Raw genomic sequence first — 21,696 nt, 5'->3', positions numbered from 1 at the left:
GAGTATACCAGTCTCTTAGCCTTCCCGCAAGTAATACAAGGACCTCGCAGTTTCTCAGACACTCACAAGCTGGCTTCCTTACAATTGCAGTCCAGTATTTTAGATCTCTGATTTTACCTTCTTGCCCCCAAAATTATTTCATGAACTTTCATTATTGTCTTAGACCATCAGTGTTTGTTTGGATTAACCACATCTATAGTTTGCTTTATTTTTCCCTCCTTCTTGCATCTCAGACATGAGTTCTGAGATCATTTTCCTTCTATGTTTGCTAAAAGGTGGACTCTTCTGGTGGCAGATGGTCAGGTTGGGCTTTTTGTTGTTGTTTTAATTTGTAAATGTCTTTACTTCAACCTGGCTCTTACAAGATAGTAATAGAATCACATTGGTACATAGTTGCTGTTGACAGGTTTTTTTTTTTTTAAATTTACACATTTAATGCTATTATTCCATCACCCTTTGACTTCCATCATTGAGACAGATTACTGTTGTCCTTTTGTAGATCATCTCCTTTTCTTGTTGGCTGCTATGTAAAGGTCTTTGTCTTTGGTGTTCTACAATTTTACTATAGAATATCTAAATAGGAATTCTTCCTTGTTTAACCTTGTGAGTTGCTGGGCCTCCCAAATCTGAGCGTTCATTTCATTTATCAACTCCAGAAAAATTCTCGGTCATTTATTCTTCTGACAAACCAATAGAGGATAAAATACAGAATAAGGAGGCGAGTGAGGAATCGCTCCAAGTCTCTACATTTTCTCCTTTTGATATATCTATTAGCTATATATTAGATCTGTGTCCTCTATGTCCCTACATATTTCTCATATTTTTAATCTGTTCTACTCTTTGTGGTGCCCTCTAGGTTATTTCTTTGGCTCTATCATTCAGTTTGTTAATTTTCTCTTCAGCTATGTCTAATCCACTATTTCATATTTAGATTGAGTTTTCAATTTGAATTGTGTTTTCACATCTAGAAATTCCATTTGGTTCTTTTCAAATGTACTTGTCTGTTTTCATAATCACTTGTCCCTTATTCATGTCTTATAATTCCCTTTTTAATTTATTTAACCATATATAGTCTACATTTGATTGCACTGTAATCTGTATAGGTAATTCCAAAACCCCCAAATTTCTAGGTGAAAAATTTTGTAGTTACTGATTCTGCTCTCACTCATGGTGGCTTTTTTTATGTGTGTTTTGTGGTTTTTGATCATGAGTCCCTACTTCTTAAGAGGTTTTTCTAAGGAAGTTCTCTGAAGACTTGGGTGCTTTGTGCTTGTTACTGCTAAGTATGTAAAGATACTACAGGCCTAGACCCACTGGGGATGGCAGTTCTTAGGTTAAGGTTTCTTCTGACTCTGCTAATAGTGTAAATCTAGCTCCTAAACCCACACAAAAGTCACCATCTGGCCATGAACTCTCAGAGTTGACTTGATTGTTGTTAACATACATCCACTTGCAGCAATAATAAGAATCCAATTATTTTTATTTTACAGGATGGATTTTATCCTACTTGATCTTTGCCCTTAGAGTATAGTCCTTCCCACATTCTTGCCTGATATAGGTTGAACTCTGCTCTGGATCCTCAACCTAGTCCCACCAAGTGCTGAAGTTCTAAACCAACCAGTGCTTCTCAAGCTTTTTCACATTATGACACACATAGGAGATACTCGTCCAGTCCATGGACCTAAACAGAGGGCTGCTGAGGGCAGAGCAGAAGGAATGGAGGCCTCAGCCCCTCTTTCACCCACTCAGGGTACATCTGCAGCACAGGAAGGCTCTGCTCTAGGATGCCCTAATCCTAATGGAGCGCCTAGGATATCAGGCTTACCTGTCTGAACCTTTCCAAACTTTTCCATTTCATTCATCATTTAAATTTTGAAGAACTTTTTAGCGACTGGCATATGCTTGCCAACCTTGTATTTATGAAATATAGACATTTAAAAAACAGTTTTCACCACCCACACCATACCTCATAAAAGACATTTCAACACCAAAAACAAACAAAAGGCATGAAAACATTTTAGAATATTACAAAGACCTTTAAATTTAGCCAACTGAGCTCTGATTTGCTGAAGACTGTGTCATGGGTCTCTGGACTAGTGACTGGAGTAAATGGATCGTTTCCTTTCCACTAATAAAACAGCTTATTGGAAAAGTGGTTTCACTTTACCTTTTCTCACAAGAGACACCGTCGATGTCCATGCTCTGGGAGCGTGAGAGAGACTGAGACTGCGTTTCAAGGCTATTGGAGGGCGAGCTGCTGAGAGAACTGACTCCTTCACTGCTCTGGCTTCGATGGGCTACTCCTAACCAGGAAAGACATGGCAGAGTAAGTCTCATGCGGAACAACACTAAATAACTTGTAATGGCAACTATCAACATATTCAGTCAGCATCACCATCGAGAGACTTGGCAACTGAGGGTTCTCCATCAAGATTGTACTAACTGTGCAAGTAATATTAAAATCAGAGGAATATTAGCAAGATACTGCGACTTATGGGCAGACCTCGTGTGCAGTTAGAATCAGAACTCCATCTGATCACAAGCCTGACTCTTCATCACTTTCTCAGTCACCAATTCAGTTGTATCCCAGGATACAAATCAGCTTCCATGATTGTCCAGAAAGTTTTTGGAAATGTATTAAAAATTACATATGTGAATGAAAGGATAGAGAGACATATAGACCGGTGTGTGATAAAGCAAGCACAGTAAAATGCCAATCTAAATGGTCGGTACATATGTGCTCAATGCAAAATTCTTTCAACTTTGCTGTATGCCTAACTCACCATAATAAAATGTCCAAAACATGCAAATGGCCCCATTGAGCTTTGTCCTTAAATAGAGATCAATCCATTCATTGATCTAACATCTTATCTATGCTAGTTTGGGGAAAATGAAATTCCTTATAGAGCTAACAGAACAGAGAAATGGCAGCAGTTAGTGTAGGGACAGATTATTTCTCACAGCAATTTTCTCATCAATGTCTTCAAAATCATGATTCTCATAAAATTTTTTAAAAATTGCTTTAAGTCGATGACTATCTTTCTATCCCCCCCACCAAAAGCAATGTTTACCCAGGTATCTGCAGTAACTCTTAACCTATACCCATGGTGTTGGTAGGAAAATGAATTTCAAATGTTTTTAAAAAACATAACAGTTGGAGAGTTAACAGCTGGAGCTGAAGTCATTACTGAGTAAATAAGACTTTAACCCTCCCAGCGCCCAAGAAAGTCAACATGCTCTCCTTTACTCTCTCTCTTCACCGGAGAATGTTACAAAACATTCAGCCTTTCCTGACAGCAGGCGTTAGCATGTACCTGTTTATTACAACTCCTGCAGGATTCATGAAGAAAAAGAGAAACCAAATTTTCACTGTGCCTAAGTAGATACGAGCAAAATACAAAAAGCATCTAATGTAGTCAGAATTCTGAATTAGGCTTGCAGAAGACAATAAAAATTTACATTCATTAATTCAAGAAGTGCACCCCAAAGTAAGTTCTCAATAAATACTCTGGTGACAATTCACGGGTGATTTGGTGGTGGGAATTTTATGCAGATTACACCTAAGGGGAGAAGTCAAACATTATATAAAAATGAACAATGATGTAAAAATAAATAAGTAATAAATATGTGTAGGAGGAATGAATCAGCAATGACCTCCAGAGAATATCATTTTATCTTTCATAATGACAAATTTTTATCTGACAATTTTTTAAATTAAAATGAAGGGTCTGACAATTTTTTAGTGAAGATGAATCAATAATAAAGTTCAACAATTTTTATGGGATGTCAATTCAGCAGTTTAAAATTTCGACCATGTAAAATTAGTTTTCTAAAATTAAACTGCTAATTACAATAAGCTGTTTAGAAATCTGTGAGTGCCCCGGCACACGGTGCCACCCTACTTGTTCAATAATGCTACAGTAACGTTGTGCCAGGAGACACTACAGAGTGCGCTCCAATGGTGATGATTTCACAAGACACCAAGGACATTATCTGGATTCTTCTCGTCTGAAACCCTCCACGTGAGCTCACCTCCCGGGTCAGGTAGGCCAATATTCCCCAGAACCCACCATGTGCACCGATGTCCCTCGTTCCCTGCACACGACCTGGAGTTTAGGGGTGGCCCTAAACACTTTCTTAAACTTAAAAATCAGTGAGTCTCTTTGACTTTATAATCAATATAAATTTTAAACCTCATGCCAAAAAGAAATCAAAGCAACGGTACAAAACATCACTTGGTTTCAAATCACACACGACACGCTTGTCTTCGCTTCTTCCCGCCCGACTGGAGAAATCACTGGGAGGAAGTGAGTTCTAAGGAATACAGATTTTTTCCCTTCTTCATCTCCATAAGGCCAGACACTAAAAATTTAAATACAGATAGAACCCCCTTTGACCCTCTTTAAGATGATGAGGAGATGTCTACGTATTAACTAAAAAACAAATATTCACCAAGTAAAGATGTAGGAAGAGTGGAGAAAGCCATGTCTGCTTAATACAATAAAACTACAGACTTTCAAGATGGCAGCTTTCCAAGCTTTTATGACTAACAAGAGCTTGTTAAAGGTAAATTATGCATTCTGTGTGGGGAGGTTGGAACTGGAAAGGAAATAAGAAGAATTTTTTTCTGTAAGCGTTTCCTTCTAATATTGTAGTATTTCCTGAATGATACTCCCTTTCAGACAGAAACCAAATGCCTGTGTTTAAGCTGTAACACTTGATCATTGCAATATTTCACCCCTCACCACACACACAATTGCCAAAAGAGGTCTTATAACCTCAGGAAGGCTGTTTTAATGGAGAGGGGGTAAATTTAAAGACTTTTGTCAATATTCTTGTTTTCACAGGAAGAATGTTGAGATCTGTGACGTCTAAGAACTTGCCTCAGGCCCTTCCACAAGTCAGAAACTAAGCACAGGTTAAAACACAGGCCTCAACTCCAAAGATAATGTCGCTAATAGATATGTTGCTGTTTCGTCTACCACACGGGACCTCTCTTCAATCACAGTTCTTTTAAACCAAAGCTATTTGCTTATATTTTCTAAAATCACAAAAGTAAAACTCAAAGAGATTAGGGTGATAAAAAGTATCTACTGCTAATAAGTAAATTTCTAACGGTTATGCACAAATGACATAAGTTAGAGGCTTGCACGGAAGATACAAAGTATACCCAGATTTTATTTAGCAGATACCAAACCTCACCTCAATGTTACTAAGAAGGAACATAATTTATTCCATAATGCAGACTGATATATTTGATAAGCAGCTCAAACATTTCGTTTTGTAAATAAATGAGAATAAAATGCAATCTGAACCATGCAAAGCAAAACTGTAGGATCTGAACTATTGGGACAAGAAAACCAACAACCCAACTAGAAAACTGATCTTGCTCATGTCACGAGGTGGAGTGAGCGTCAATTCGCGTGAAGGGCGAAGCCTGCAAAGCTCTGGAGTCCAACGCCACGGCTGCTCCCTGTAGAAATGGTGGATTCCAGGGCTGAGGCAGGAGAAGCCACAGCACCCAGAGTGTCCTGAAACCCAGGCAAGACCGCGCTCAGGGAAATAAGAGGCGGGGCTTCAGGCAGAGGAGCCAACCAGAGAGGGCTCCCAGGCCCAGGCGGCAACAATTCGTTTAAAAATAAACTAATTATAATAAAGTAAAAATCAAAATCAACAAGCAACTATAAACCAGGGACACACTACAGGGGGGAGGGAGGGTAGGATCAAAATAAGGGGGGTGGGAACTGTATGGGGACTATAACCAAGATGAAAATGCATATATTGTATAAAAATGAAAAATGATATAAGAAATATATAAAGTAAAAATAAATAAAAATAAATAACAGGGCCTCCCCTGGTGGCGCAAGTGGTTGAGCGCAGTGCTGTGAAGCTGTCGGCAGCCTCTGCAGTGCGGGTTTGATCCTCGCCAGCCGCGGAGATACCCGCAAGGCATGGCAGACCTCTCCTGTCCGCCCACTGCTCCTCTCAGCAGTGTATTTCAAGAAGATCTGCCTGTTCTGCTCCCTACTCTGTCTCTGGTGAATCCTCTCACTCGCCTGCACATCTGGCTTATACCCTGGTTCTTGTATGCATGAATAAACAAATCTTTAAAAAATAAAAATAAATAACAACACCGCACTTTGGGTAGTTAGCATTATAAAACAAATAGATACGAATTTATGCTGAGATAAAGGCTCCTTCCAGAAGAATTCCCAAACGAATCTATGCACATGCTCCCCCTCTGAGAGGTAAAGCTTCAAAGCTTCGCTTTCACTCTCTGTCTGGGCCAGACTTAGGAACTTAATTCTAAAGAATCCAGTTTGGAAAAGGAAAAACCATCACGTTGCAATGGAGAGGCCTGGAGAAGACCTGTCAGCCAGGTGGCGGGGATGGTTTGTGCCCCCGAGGATGCATGGGAAGCGGCTCACTCATCTGCATGTTGTTCTCCCCCAATTCCCCAAGCCCCTCATCAGAGAAATCAAATAAAGGGACATTGCAATCAAATGAAGGGCCATTCCGCAAAGTAATCTTCAAAGTTGTTAAGATAATGAAAAAGGAGAAAAGACTGAGGAACTGTCACAGAACACTGGAGACTAAGGAGCCCCATGTTTAGAAATGTCTTCCTTTGAGACATGACCCAGATATAACATGAGGGGAACTTGGGGAGGAGGTTGTTGGGGGAGTGGAGGAAGGAGGGTGATGACACATGACTATTGAAAGTGCTGGACTAGGGGCCTCCCTAGTGGCGCAAGGGGTTAAGCACCGCACTAAGGAGCAATCCACAGCCTCTGCAGCACAAGTTCAATCCCTGCCCCGCCAGGGAACAACCACATGGCGAAGCAGACCTCTCCTGTCTTGCCCGCTGCTCCCCTCAGCAGTGCGTTTCAGTCAGTCTGCCTGTTCTGCTCCCCACTCTGTCTCTGGTGAATCCTCTCACCCCCCGCGTCTCTGGCCTGTGCCCCAGCTCTTGTATGCATAAATAAATAAATCTTCAAAAAAAAAAAAAAAAGAAAGTGCTGGACTAGACTACAACTGGAGATAAGGAAACATGAATTCTTCTGAGTGGGTAAAGTCCACATCTCTGACTAAACTACACATTCTCCAAGGGGCAGAAGCCATGATTTAGGACACAGCATCACCTCCCAAGCCTTTGCTGGATTTGGAAGCACTAGCCTAGGAAGGAGACTGTGCCCACTTCAGCTCAGGGGCTATTGCACGGGCAGAGAGCTAGTGGGCAGTGTGGAGTCAGATGCAGTGGAGAGATGGGGAGCAGGGGTCCACGCACATTCAGCCTGGAGGCCCATTCCCAAAGCCACGCATCTCACATCAACAAGCCATCGGCGCTGTTTCCAGATCCACAAGGTAGTTAGCTTGACCCTAGGAATACTGCCATGGAATGGAGCCTGTTATAACACAAGCACACACAAAACATCCCTCTGGGGGCCAAAAAAGTATAAAATACACCCCCTCCTTTGGCGGCCAGAAAGCCACACCAGTAAGATGAAGCAACTAAGCAGCATCGGATACCTGGTTGCAAGTCAGAGACACACAAGCTAGGAGCAAAGGATTCCAAGTACAACTAGGAGCCCCCTAAGCTGAGCCGTCCATGAGGGGTCCCCGCTGAAGCCCTCTGGCCTTGGGTTGCTGCTGAAGCCTCAACCTCCAATTGGTTTCTCAAACACCCTCAACCTCCCTCTCCCCCACGCTGGAGTTCAGGTGAAAACTCTAGGGCTTCTTTCTGAAGAGGAAAAAGGATTTAAGACAGGATGAGCCTCAGTGAAGGGACAGAGGTTATAATTTTATTGTCATTCCTGAGCATTCTTAGCCACAGACAGTTCACTAGAAAAGGAAAACATCCCTGTGTTGAGATCCCTGTGAGGCAGGACCGCTCCCTCACACTGGGAAGGAAACTGAGACCCCGACCTCGGCCGCTCTACCTCTGGCCTGGCAGGCACCACTCCCAAGCACATTTTGCCCCAGAAACTTTGCGTCCATTGTCCCTTCTGTCTGGAAAGAGCCCCCCAGATGCCAGGGTTTGCTCCTAGCTTCACTCAGGCATCACGTCACCTTCCGAATGAGGCCTCCTGTCCAGCATCTTACTTAAAACAGCAGTGCTCTCCTCCCCCCGCAGCATTTACTCCAACGGAATGCTCCATTTTCTCCTACATTTATCACTCCTGACAGATTTTATGGTTTTTAAAAGTTGTTTTCTCTCACTAGGCTATAGGCAAAAAGGCCCAGAAGTTCTGACACACACGGAGGATTTAAATTAGCGTGTAGTAACTGAAGGCTGGTGAATGTGCTGTGTTCCCCAGACCACTAAATTGAACCAGCATCAGCTTAAATGCAAAAGAGAAAATAAAACACAACAAGGAAAAGTGGATGGGACACGGAAGGAGTTTCCTTATTTGCAGAATGCATTATTAACTATTTTTTTAAAGGCAGTATTTTCTATCAGATAAATACTTGTGGGAAATTTCCTCCCTCAAAGCTCCCTCACCGGGAGCCTGAGCCTGTGACCACTGCGGCCCTGTAATGTGGGCACAGCTCCCCCCGGGCAGTGAGCCCCTCCAGACCCGAGGAGCCCTGTCCGCTCAGCAGTTCTGCCTCCTAACCAGAAGTTGGCAAATGAAACACCCACTCAAATGCATGAATGGAAGCAGGATGCTGGCCATTTGCAAACACAACATTAAAGAGGAATTTAGGTTATATTATTGTTAAGTCTACCAAAGAACAGCAGTCAGAGAGGAAGTAGATTCTGTATTTCCAGCCCAGCCCCCAGAACCAGCCCACAGAGCAAAACATATCATCTGGCTTCTGACTAGTTCCAAACAGGCCCTGGGGTTCATTTCTGCTCCCAGAGCAAAGGTTCTTTTCCACAGTAAAGGGGACTGGAATCAGGGGTGGAAACTGCAGTAGCTATTTGACTAGCTACTAGATCTTTTATTTCTTTAAAGTGCTAATAAAGAAACCCATAAATTCCTATATGACAATCTTGAAATGTATTTTGGTGAGTGTATTTCCTTCTAACTGGTCTCCTTTGAAATCCTGTGTATTGTATTATGTTTATTTATATCTTGGGGAGCCAACCAAAGCTTCGCCAGTCTGCCAAAGGGCCTCGGGGATCAACTGCAGTGAGGAACCCCTACCCCCAGCTGTGGGGGGAGAAGGCTACTGGAGAACTCACTCCACTACCCTCATCGGGATGAGACTGGTAGGTAACAGACTCACTGGGGGACCCTCGAGCAAGAACGACCACTTCTTCAGAGAGGTCAGGTCAGCCAGGGAAGGGCAAGGCTTCCATCAGGCCCTCTCAAGACATCTGAGGGGAAAACCTCAAAGGGCCAGAAGGGCACCAAGCGCCATTCCAAACAAGACCGTAAAATAAAATCATCCAAGAGGGAAAAGCATTCTGAGGACTGCACAGCCACAAATACCCCACAGCTGTGTGAAGGGACTAAGAAAGCCTGTTTGTCTTCCCAGGAATTGAATAAACACAGATTTTTACAAGAGCACTTGCTCCCCCCATTGGATTCTGAGTTCTTCCAGGAAAGAAACAGGAGTCTCGCTCATCTTTTTCCCCTACTCTCCCCTGCGCTGTGTCTGACCTGCCGTGAGCCAGAAATAAAAACTGGAGGAGTTGAAATGTAAAAGTAACTTAATGGGTGATGACTGTTAAAAAGTAGCAATCACCTATAAGAAAACATTACCTGTGGTTAGGAAGTTAGAAGACAGGCAAAGCAATGCCAGATTAGCAGCGCAGCAAAAACAATTAAGAAATGTTTGCAAAACTGGTCCAACCACTATGGAGAGCTGTGTGGAGATTTCTGGACCTACTAAACATAGAGCTTCCATATGATCCAGCCATTCCACTCCTAGGTATTTACCCAAAGGACACAGAAACATCAATTCCAAAGAACACCTGCACCCCTATGATTATAGCAGCACTATTTACAATAGCTAAGCTTTGGAAACAGCCCAAATGCCCAAAAATAGATGACTGGATCAAGAAGATGGGGTCCATATACACCATGGAATATTACTCAGCATTCAAAAAAGATAAACACATGCAATTTGCAGCAACATGGATGGCACTGGAAGGGATCATGCTCAGCGAAATAAGCCAGAAAGAAAAGGAAAAATACCGGATGGTCTCACTCATAGCAGGAATCTAGAAAACTTAAATAAGGGACCAGGAAAATGAATAACTATAAGAAAGTGAAAATCAAAATCAACAAAAATCTATGAACCAGAGACACTTTTGGGGGGGTGGGTGGAGGGAGGGGAGGGATTGGGGTCAAAATGGGGGGGGTTGAAATTGTATGGGGAATATAAAAATAAAATTTATTATAAAAAAAAAAAAGAAATGTTTGCAAGTAGGGGCCTCCCTGGTGGCGCAAGGGGTAAAGCACAGCATTATGAAGCTATCGCAGCCTCTGCAGCACAAGTTCGATCCCTGGCCAGGGAGCGATCTACATGGCGCAGCTGACTTCTCCTGTCTCACCCGCTGTCAGTCCGCCAGTTCTGCTCTCTACTCTGTCTCTGGTGAATCCTCTTACACACACCCCCTGCACCTCTGGCCTGTACCCCAGTTCTTGTATGCATAAATAAATAAATCTTAAAAAAAAAAAAAAAAGAAATGTCTGCAAGTGATAAATGCAAAAGGCAGAACAGGGCCTGCTGGTGGGGGAGGGTGTGGGAGCCAGGCCTCCACGGGGGTTTCACAGGCATCATGTACATGTCCTACATGTTGTCACCTGTGTCCAGAATACTTGAGAGTAATTATTTTGTGTAGTTTTGGAAGAAAAGTATAGACTTAGGGATTTAAATGCTTCTGCTAGAGCACCTGGAGAAGCAAAGGACCAGATCTGCTAATCCTCAAGAGTAACGTTAGCAAGGGTTCTCCGCTCTGACTTCACACCTCACATTTCCAACATCGAGTTGGGTTCTACCCCACTCACTCGGTCATGTAACCAGTGACAGACACCTCACAGCGCACCTGTGGGTCTGCAGGTTCTAGGGTTTAGGGGGTGATCAGCTCTGATGAGGTGGCTGTTCTAACCTTGTGCTCTAATAGGAGGAGGGGAAAAAACCAGAAGAAACCAAAGTCACAGAAAAAGAGATCAAATGTATGGTTATCGGAGCTGGAGGGAGAGGAAGGCGATGAAAAGGCACAAACTAGCAGTTGTGCGAGCTAACTAAGCGCACGGGTGTGACTGCAAGAGGCACGGGAGGGCAGGCAGCAGGGCAAACCCTCGCGTTCTCATCACAAGGAACCAATTTCTTCCTTTTCTTCTCTTCCCTTCCCTTTGTTTCTACACGAGATGGTGCTGTCAGCTCATCACATCATGTCATGGTGTCTATAAAGCCACCCTCAGGCTCACACCTAAACTCACACAGTGACAAGTGTCAACTATTTCTCAATAAAAATCATTTCTTTCTCCCTAAAACTGGGTGGAAGATAAAATATGCATACCTTGAAGAAATGCTAATTGAATTAAAGTGAAAAGGAGCAGAGATGATATTCCTCCTGGCAAGTGGGGTCTTTGCAAACATCAAGTTAGGGTGCCGTCACAAGGGGTTCCCATGGTACCTGTCCCATAACCACTGTCCTGGTGAGAAGCGGGAGGCTTGGACCCACACCACACAGAGGACGAGAGAAGACAGAGGCGGAGATGCCCCGAAGCTGCCAGAACCCAGAGGGCCTGAGGACTGCGGCTGCGGGAAGAAGCAGAGTGCCCCCTGCGAAGCCAACTGTCCTGCACCCTTCATGTCTGGAGGAAGGAAATGCCAGCCAGATTCAAATGGACGTACTTCTTGAAAAGAAAAGGGTTCTTCCTCTGAGCCATCGGAGCGAGCAGGGTCTTGCCCACACTCTGCCTTTGACTCCCAGCCTCCCGGGCTGTGCGAGAATCCTGGTCCGCCGGTGCTTAGTGACAGGGTCCTGGGAAGCCAGGGCAGCGGCTGGCGCTGCAGGAGGCTGGTTGCGGACAGAAAGAGCCACTCTGGGGACTCACGGCCGCTGCCTGAGCCTGTTTCGGTCACAGCTGGAAGTGTTTCAATGAAGGGGCTGCGGGCCTGCCCAGACGAGGCGGGAGGACCACCTCACCACGGTGGCTGCCCATGCGGTGCTAGTTGCTGTCAGAAGCACTCTTGATTCTGGAACAAAAGTCTCCCCTTCACCTTTAGTGGGTAAAAACTACCCCCTGGGCCAACTGCAGACTTACTTCCACAGAGAACAAGCACCAGCCACCACCGTCCTGCAGGCCACGTCTCACAGTTTTCACACAGAAAGCTATTACGTCCTCTTGAAACATCTTTTCTTGAAGCTATGCGTGCCTGTGTTGATTTGGTCACACTTTCTCTTGTGATTCATTCATCAATTCAGCAGGAGTTTTACTCAGCACTTACCAAGTGCCAGGCACTCTTCTAGGCACTGGGGATACAGCAGTGAGTCCACCAGACACAAGACCCGCATCCTGGGGCTCACACACCAGTCAAGGAGGCGGAGAAAGCAGGACATGGGGCCGCATGTGTGTTCATGGGCTGTGGAGACAGGCTCCAAGAGAAAGCGTCCTTGCTGGAGATAGGCTGCGTGTGCAGATGTGGGGGGAGGGTGATGTCAAAGGTCTGGACTAAGCAAGTGACATTTGAAGAAACATCTGAGGAGCTGAGCAAGAGAGCAAGGTGGATCCTGGGACATGAGCATCCCTGGGCAGAGAACCAGCACCCAGAGTACCCAGCAGGGATGATGGCTGGACCACCCTAGGGCAGCAGGGGAGCCAGCGAGGCTGAAGCGGAGGAAGCGAGAACAGGAGGTGAGAGGAGCAGCAGGGCTGGGTCCCACCAGCTCCTGCCAGCCCAGTCAAGGTGAGGACGTGGACTTTCCTCCTGAGTGAGGCAGGGAGCCAGCGGAGGGAGCCAACAGAAGACTGCCTTAGGAGGGTTTGTTTCCTGTGTGGTTTTTTTTTTTTTAACTTGCTTAGTAAATTCATGAAGATATGTTTCCCCAACCTGCAAGAGCACGGCTGTTAACATCTACCTGTTTGTGACTAAGAAACAGAATCAGGACTGCACAGCACAGAGGTGGCAACCAGAAGCTGGCCACTGAGGCAGGGGCAGCTCACGCATGACGGGGAGGGTCACCCACACAGACAGAAGTGGAAGCATCACAGCAGCATTGAGAGGTTCCCGTCTGCCTGTCTTCCCGTGAAAATAGGATGGCACAGACATGAAACCACTGACTTCAAAACTGTATTTTCCACATTATTTATTGGAACATTATTTACAACAGCTAGGGCCTGGAAGCAGCCTAAATGCCCACTGATAGCAGGCTGGCTGAAGAAGATGTGGTCTCTCCCCACCATGGAACACTACCCAGCCATCAGGAAAGATGAAATGTTACCATTTAAAGCAAACTGGAAGGAGTACAAGGGAATTACCAGTAGCAAAGCCAATCAGAAAGATAAATACAGATGCTGAACGTTTTCACAGACCTGAGAAAGACAGGACCACAGCAGATGAACCAAATAATTATAACCTAGTGGGTGCTCATAAGGAAGTGAGGTGTGTGACGATAGAAGGCGGTGGAGGGAGAGCGAGTCCAAGGGGCATCACGGTAGGGGTGGGGAGGGGAAGCAACACAGATTTTTTTTTTGCCTTTAAAAAAAAGAAACAGGAAGACAGGCCATCAGCGGAGGAGCGCGTGGAGGGCGAGGTGCTGCAGGCTCAGGAAGAAGGGGCAGGGGAGCAGTAGAGGTCGAGAGTGGACGGGGACAGGCGGTGACTGGCCCGCTGAGTTTGTGACTGTGAATCTGCAATGAGATGGGCAGCATGGTTCTGGGTTTTTCTCTAGCTTCCTCCACTGCCCGAGACAGGGTGCAGGTGGTGAACGGGATCACTGTGTACCTGAAACTTACACAGTGCCGCATGACAGCCATAAAACTGGGGAGAGTGAAAAATATGGTACTAACAATCATTGTTACGTTTGACTGAAAAGTTCACTTAGGGCAAGGGTAGATTTTTTTTTCTCAGATACAATGTGAATTCACCCCCTCAGGCCCCAACAAAGAGTGCTGGATAGCAACCAGGAGCTCATTCATTTTAAGAAATAAACCTTTATGAAAGTTAAACAGGTGTCAATGAGACAGTTATAAACATCACATCAGGAATAGTTTTTATACCCTAAAGTTCTTATACACTGAGGTATTCTACTTCAGTGTAGAATAAAGACAAGAAGGGCCCCCCTGGTGGCACAAGGTGTTAAAGTCTCTGCACTATAAAGCTATCAGCAGCCACTGCAGCACGAGTTTGATCCCCAGCCAGGGAGCTGACCCACACAGTGCAGCAGACCTCTCCTGTCTCGCTCCCCTCAGCAGTGTATTTCAGTAGATCAGCCTGTTCTGCTCCCCACTCTGTCTCACACTCTCACACCTCTGGCCTACACCCCAGCTCTTAGACGCATAATAAATCTTAAAAAAAAAAAAAAAGACAAGGAAATCTGTAATTACACTTATTAGTTTGGCAATATTATCACAATCTTGCATTTTCAGATTCTTTTATTTTTAAAAAAAAAGCATCAACCAAACTCACAAAAATCAGCAGAATTAAGTTTACTCTTAATGATGGTGCCACCACAGTGCCACCTGACCCTGACTGAAAGAAAAAAAGATAAAAGTTGTGGAAAGGAAAGCAATTCATTTGAAAAGATCACCATGGAGATGGGGCAAAGCAAGACACACCCTGTACTGTCCCTAATCTGTTGGCTGCCTGCTGAGGAAGCTGACAGCTCTCAGCTTCAGGCAGCAACGCCTGGAACTGTACACAGGAGCAAGGGCGAGGCTTACCTGATGCACCTATTGGGGAGGTAGCTGGGGTCATGTTGTGGACATTGAGACCAAGACTCTGGGAGGGGCCCGGGGCGGATGCTGCTATCGGAGGCCCGGGAGGGTTCTCCCTCTGGGGAGAGGTGAGCGGGGTGGTCGGCTGGGAGGTCTGTCCACCGGCGAGTCGTGCAAGGCGCCTCCGTCGGATCTGTAAGGGGAAGAGGCTTCTGTGACTCACTGGCAGAGACTGGGTCTACCCACAACCACCACCAGCCATGCTGGAGCTTAACCACCAAATGTGCCGGAGAAAAAGCACTCATGGGGACAACCAAATGTGCCGGAGAAAAAGCACTCATGGGGACAAAAAGCACTCATGGGGAAAAGTGACAGCCTCACTTTTGAAGACACAACCTATGAAGCTAACTGCAGCCACTGCAGCACGAGTTCGATCCCCGGCCAGGGAGCTACCCACATAGCACAGCAGACCTCTCCTGTCTTACTTGCTGCTCTCCTCAGCAGTGTGTTTCAGTCAGTCTGCCTGTTCTGTTCCCTACTCTGTCTCTGGTGAATCCTCTCACCGCTCCCCCCAACACCTCTGCCCTGTATCCCAGTTCTTGCATGCATGCATAAATAAATAAATCTTTTTTTAAAAAAAAAAAAAAAACCCACTAGACTTTGAAACAACCTCTGACCTGTTGTTATTCTCATAAAACTATATAACTTGGTCATTTTTATTTCTTTTTTTTCTTTTTTATTTTTTTTAAAGATTTATTTATTTATTTATACAAGCACTGGGTACAGTCAGAAGAGCGGGAGGGTGAGAGGATTCACCAGAGCCAGAGGGGGGAACAGAACAGGCAGACTGAAGAAATACACTGCTGAGGGGAGCAGCAGGTGCGGCAGGAGAGGTCTGCGGTGCCATGTGGGACCCTCGCCGTGGCCAGGGATTCAACCAGCGCAGCAGAGGCTGCGGGCAGCTTCGCAGCCCAGCACTCAACCGCTGCGCCACCAGGGGAGGCCCTAACTGGGTCATTTTTAAACAGGTGGGATTTTTAAAATCCATTTAATTCATGAAAACAATGAGATAAAGTAGTAAGTTACATTAAGACAAATTTGACCACTTTCAGAAGCAAAAGGATTAAGTTTTTCTTCATTACAAGAAAAGTTTAATCTGCAACTTCTTCCTGATAATAAGACCCAGAGTGGTCCGGCAGTGATAAATATGTACCATAAAATCCCAGTGGATCACAGAAATGTTTCCCCCATGTTTTGATAGTCATTTGCTCATAACTGTCCATGACCTTCAATCACCACCAGCTATCCCAGGCACTGAGGACATTCGACAAGGAGGAGGATTTGGGGGCTAAGCAGGCACTACAGAAGCAAACCAACCAGGCTGCTCCCCCACTCCTTCATGAGGATTTGGAAGAGAACTAAGTTAAACCATGACAAATGACGGACCGCGTCTGAAGTAAGAATTTACCCAGCACTGCAGGAAATCTGCCTGTTCCATTCATTGGACAAGAACATACCCTGATTCTTGAGCCCAAAGTTCAGAAGCGTGTGCCCTGCTGCAGATGCCTTTCAATGCACTTATACAAAACCTTCAGGTTGTTGAGTTACCTGTCTACCTACTTAAGCTAGACTAAATCCTTAAAGGAAAAGATTAGGTCTTATTTAATAAGCATGAATGGCATACTTAAATATCTTCCAGCAATGTACTAAGCACCTAATAAGCACATATTTAATCCTCTGAAGCAGGTACTTGAATTGTGCTGAGTTTACCCACGAGCACACTGGGCACAGAGAGGTGAGGTGCCTTCCCAGCAGGTGAGAGGCAGCGCTAGCCCTCGCACCCTCTGTAGTGAGCCCGCAGGCTGGCTGGGGGCTCCCAGACCCTCGCTGGACAGTCCTACAACACCAAGACACTGGTAGGGCTGCAGCCTTTCTCACTCTCTTTGCAGGTGGAAATTCCCGGGGTTACGTGCCAGGTGGTGCTGCCACAGGTCCTGGAAGAAGTGACCATCCCCCCGCCAGGCGCTGACACATCAGCGACTATGGGAACATGTCACTCTCTGCACTAAATATGTTTTGGCAAATGCAGTTATTATCACAGAACATGTTATTTATACAAACACATGGTTTTCCTTATTTTTAAAGAATTACTGGGCCTCCCTGGTGGCGCAGCGGGTTGAGCGCAGCGCTGTGAAGCTGTCCGCAGCCTCTGCAGCGTGGGTTCAATTCCCGGCCAGCCAGGGGAGATTCACACATGGCACAGCAGACCTCTCCTGCCTCGCCCGCTGCTCCCCTCAGCAGTGCTTTTGGTTTGTCTGCCTGTTCTGCTCCCTACTGTCTCTGGTGAATTTTCTCACCCTCCTGCGCCTCTGGCCTGTACCCCAGCTATTGTATAAATAAAAAATAAATCTTTTTTTTTCTTAAAGATTTATTTATTTATTTATACAAGCACTGGGTACAGTCAGAAGTGCGGGAGGGTGAGAGAATTCACCAAAGCCAGAGCAGAGAACAGAACAGGCAGACTGACGAAATACACTGCTGAGGGGAGCAGCGGGCGGCAGGAGAGGTCTGCGCGCCATGCGGGACCCTCCTCCAGTGGCCGGGGAGCACCCGGGGATCGAACCGGCGCCTCAGAGGCTGCGGGCAGCTTCGCAACCCAGCGCTCAACCGCTGGGCCACTGGGGAGGCCCAATAAAAAATAAATCTTAAAAAAAAAAATTACTAAATATTTTTTCAAGATTCTCATTTTCTGTTTCCATAGATACAGCCCACCCTTGGGGCTCCTCGGTGGCTTACAGTGCAAAGCAGGTCTGAGCCCACTCCTGGGAAGCCCCTGTGCTCTCCCTGCCTTCTGACATCTCCCCCCCCACCTCCCTGACTCCCTTCCACCTCCCTGACTCCCCTCCATCTTCCTGACTCCCCTCCACCCCCCCAAGGCAGCTCAGCCTGGCCTCTCACAGTGCTCAGGGTCACTGAGAGGGGAGCAGAGGCAGGCAAGAAGTGATGAGGGATGAAAATCTTGCTGAATAAAGAAGCTGTTTCTCATGAACACTTAACTGGGGTGCAGGTGGGGAAGAGGACCAGAAGTTCCCACCCCTAACCTGTGGCCAATCCAGTTACTCAGCTACCTGATAGAGGACCCAGGCCCAGGGACCAGGCTCTGCAAATGCCCCTTCCTTGCTTCCCTTCACCTCCTCAGTCATAGTCACCTGACCAGTCCCCACCCCTCCTACCTGAGCCTTCTTCCCCTGGCCAAGCAGGCAGGGCCCCTACTCCTTTTCAAAGTTTCAGATTTCTGGAATGCAAATCAAAACCACAGATGCCAGCTCACACCCATGAGGATGGCTCCTGTCAGAAACCAGAACACAGCAAGTGTCGTGAAGGCGGCAGAGGGAGCAGGGTCTGGCGTGCGTGCAGCCACCATGGAGCCCGGATGTCCACACAGTGACCAGATCAGACCCTGACTCCATTTCTGGGTACATCCCCAAAGAACTGGAAGCATGGGGGGTGGGAGGGGAGGGATTGGGGTCAAAATGGGGGGGTTGCAATTGTATGGGGAATATAAAAATAAAATTTATTATTTTAAAAAAAAAAAAAAAGAACTGGAAGCAGGGGCTCAACCGCTCTTATACCTGTCTTCACAGGCAGCGATCTGCGAGAGCCTGAGGTGCAGCAACCCAGGGGCCCCAGAGGATAGATGGATAGAATGTGGCAGGTGCCGACAGCGGAAGCCCACGGTTTTTAAAATGGAGTGTAAATTAAAATTAAAATGCCTTACAAAAACATTGTATTTACTATCTAATACTGAGATCAAGGAAGTATTTTAATTTTTAAAATGTGCATGTCGATACACAAAACACAAGCAAATGGATGGTGGAGAGACGCGAGATCTCCGTGGGCCCCGGGATTCGCCTGAAACTGAGTTTTGTTGTCTTAGAGGCAGCAAACAGGAGCCCACGTTCAATTTCAAGTTCAAATTCAACCTTTACTGCTTACCACCTAGGCGGGCCTCAATGTCCTCTTCTGCAGCCAAGAGCATGAAGCCAGTACCCTCCCCTAGAGGTGTGAGAAAGCCACAGGCCCTGCCCCCTCCCCCCTCCCCCACTGTTTTCCTGCTGGCTCTTCCCTGGCTGACTCCTCACACACGGTGTTTCCTTTATCTGTTTATCTACCACTGTTGCCCTAAATTTCTTAACACAAGGATTTTTCTGGTTTTTGCTCTGAGATCTCAGCAGCACCTAGAACACTTGTTAAGTGCTCCCTAAATATTCACTGAATGTATGAAAAAATAAATAAAAATGACTGAAAAACTGCATCTCATGTAAAATTTACTATTCATGAGTTAATATTCTCACTACCTCTGAAAAAGCACATCCCCTGTTCTTGAAAAAAATAAGATGCCACTTTCAATCTGGGTGCCAAGTTCAGCCTGAGATGTTAAACTCAGATTTTCTTCTCAGTGATACAAACACAAAATGAATGTCCTGAGTCACAGCAACACAGGCTTGAAAGAAGGAAGTTTTCCAAGAAGTAAGATTTCCACTGTGTCTCTATATTCTCCAGTCCCTCACCCCTCCACCCTTGACTCTACAAACATAAATTTTTAAAAAAAGAGATTGAAGAATCCAGACGTTGTGAAATATACTTGGGCATACAGGGAGAGGTGGAGTGGGGTGAGGGACAGAGGCAGGTCTGTCCAGGACCTGAGCTGGCCAGAGGGGGCTGGCAGAGGATGTCCTGACCCCCATCCTAACGACCCACTGGAAAGAGGAGAAACAGTCATGAATGGACAGTGCTCACAGGAGAGGACAACGTCCCCCAAGGACCCCAGGAAAATCTGGCCAGAAGATCTCCATGAGAATGGTTTTGTGCAATTGCAGGGGGGAAAAAAGGCTTATCTACTTAATTTGGTCACCTTAATAAGAGAGGTGACCTCACTTTTATCACAAACAGAACATATGAGACATAAACTAAGAATAGTCCTAACACACCAAAATATTGTTAAACTTCTTCCCGTTGCTTACTCTGCTTCTCTGCAGCAAGCACATGGGTCTGGTAGCAGCGCACTGAAGATAAACAGAAGCCCTTTGAAAAAGAATTCTGTTTTCCCAGATGTCACAGAGAAAAAACACCAAAAGCATAAAAAAGGAACTTCCAAGTCTTCGACTTATGTCCTAAACCACAGCCCACACACACAGGTCGTGAAATCTCATTCCTAGAGCTTTGACTGACTTGGCTGTTTCGGTTCTTATTTCACAAATAACATTAAAATAAGGTTTTCCCCAGGATTGTTCTGCCCTGGTATAGCATTTCCTATGCTCACGTTCCCAATTAACTAAAAATAGATTCAAAACAGCTACTGTTCAAAACAGTAAGGGCCGTGGTGACGGCTGAGCGGAAGCCAGGGCAGGAGGGGTCACACAGTTCTGATTTTTTTTTTAAAGATTTATTTATTTATTTTTAAAGATTTATTTATTTATGCATACAAGAGCGGGGGCACAGGCCAGAGGTGTTGGGGGTGGTGGTGGGAAGGGTGAGAGGATTCACCAGAGACAGAGTGAGGAACAGAACAGACAGACTGACCGAAATACACTGCTGAGGGGAGCAGCAGGCAAGTCAGGAGAGGTCTGCTGTGCCATGTGGGTTGCTCCCTGGCCGGCTGGGGGATGGAACTCATGCTACAGAGGCTGTGGACAGCTTCATAAGTTGTGTCCCAACCCCTTGCACCACCAGGGAGGCCAACGCAGTTCTGATTTTTAGCAGGTTTTTTTTGGGGGGTGAGGGTCCAAAAAGCAAAGCATTGTTGGACACTCAGTAAACAGTTACCCTACAAAAAGCACCTTACTTTTCCACTAAAAATATTAGATTCCAGCATAAAGAAGAATACTTTCAAGTATTTCCCCTCTGGGATGGTCTCCTTCTGGAGATAGCTCCTTGTTTGATTATCATTGTTGGTTTTATTTTCTTATTGAATAGCTGGTCATATAAAAAACTTCTAAAATGCCATGACAATTTCACGGTAAGTCGCCAACAATATATCTCAAAATAAATGGATGCAAATCTAATCACACCTGTGATCTAAAACGTCAGCTTCCTATTAAAATTCACAATTTTAAGTTAATTTCCATCCCAAAGCTACAAAAGTCTTGTCTTTAAATCCTTCCCCCCATTTTTAAAGATTATTTTAAGTTCAGTTTGCCACTGTCAACATTTAAAATACTCTTTTCTTCAATTTTAATATTATGGGAAGAAAAGTGACAAATCCTCCTTCAAAGATTTCACCTGGGGCCTCCCTGGTGGCACAGGGGAGTTAAAGACAGCGCTATCAAGCTATCACCAGCCACTGCAGCACAAGTTCGATCCTCAGCCAGGGAGATAATCCATCTGGCGCAGCAGACCTCGCCTGTCTCCCCGCTGCTCCTCTCAGCAATGGATTTCAGTAGATCCGCCTGTTCTACTCCCCACTCTGTCTCTGGTGAATCCTCTCATACCCTCCCCCACACACACCTCTGACTTACACCCCAGTTCTTGTATGCATAAATAAATAAATCTAAAAAAAACAACAAAGATTTCACCTGAGCACAGGTAAATGTCTCCTTACTTCTCAACAGAATCCCATCCATCATCTCCTCTCCTGCAAAAAGGAAGCTACTTGAGCACATCTAGGTCAATGACAACCACTACAGCTGCTAGAAACTCGATGACAAAGAAATGGTTTATAATATCCGATCCACACTTCCCTAGTCCTCACCGCTGCCAGATGCTGTTCGAGAGGCTTCACATATGTAAACTGAGTTAATGTCCACATAGATTATATTCCTACTCTACAAACATTATGCTCTCTCTGATGTGTGCA

General features: G+C 45.4%; 1 protein-coding gene across 3 annotated transcripts in view; it reads right to left on the bottom strand.

Annotated features, from left to right (window-relative positions):
- UBE4B (ubiquitination factor E4B) overlaps positions 1 to 21,696 on the bottom strand; it is a 92,470-nt gene that overhangs the window by 54,853 nt on the left and 15,921 nt on the right. For 2 of the 3 annotated variants that reach the window (XM_037500572.2, XM_037500570.2), the window contains exons 2-3: positions 14,847 to 15,033; positions 2,168 to 2,303 (exon numbers count right to left, since the gene is read on the bottom strand). In XM_037500572.2, the coding sequence (XP_037356469.1) occupies positions 2,168 to 2,303; positions 14,847 to 15,033 (323 nt within the window). Of the gene's footprint in view, positions 1 to 2,167; positions 2,304 to 14,846; positions 15,034 to 21,696 lie in introns of those variants that run through there. The other variant, XM_037500571.2, reaches the window with a different exon arrangement.

Source organism: Talpa occidentalis, unplaced genomic scaffold (assembly GCF_014898055.3).
Source record: "Talpa occidentalis isolate TD23 unplaced genomic scaffold, MPIMG_talOcc4v2.1 talOcc4.9, whole genome shotgun sequence".
NCBI lineage: Eukaryota > Metazoa > Chordata > Mammalia > Eulipotyphla > Talpidae > Talpa > Talpa occidentalis.
The sequence above is the reverse complement of the archived record's forward strand: the minus strand, read 5'-3'. Positions and strand labels throughout refer to the sequence as shown.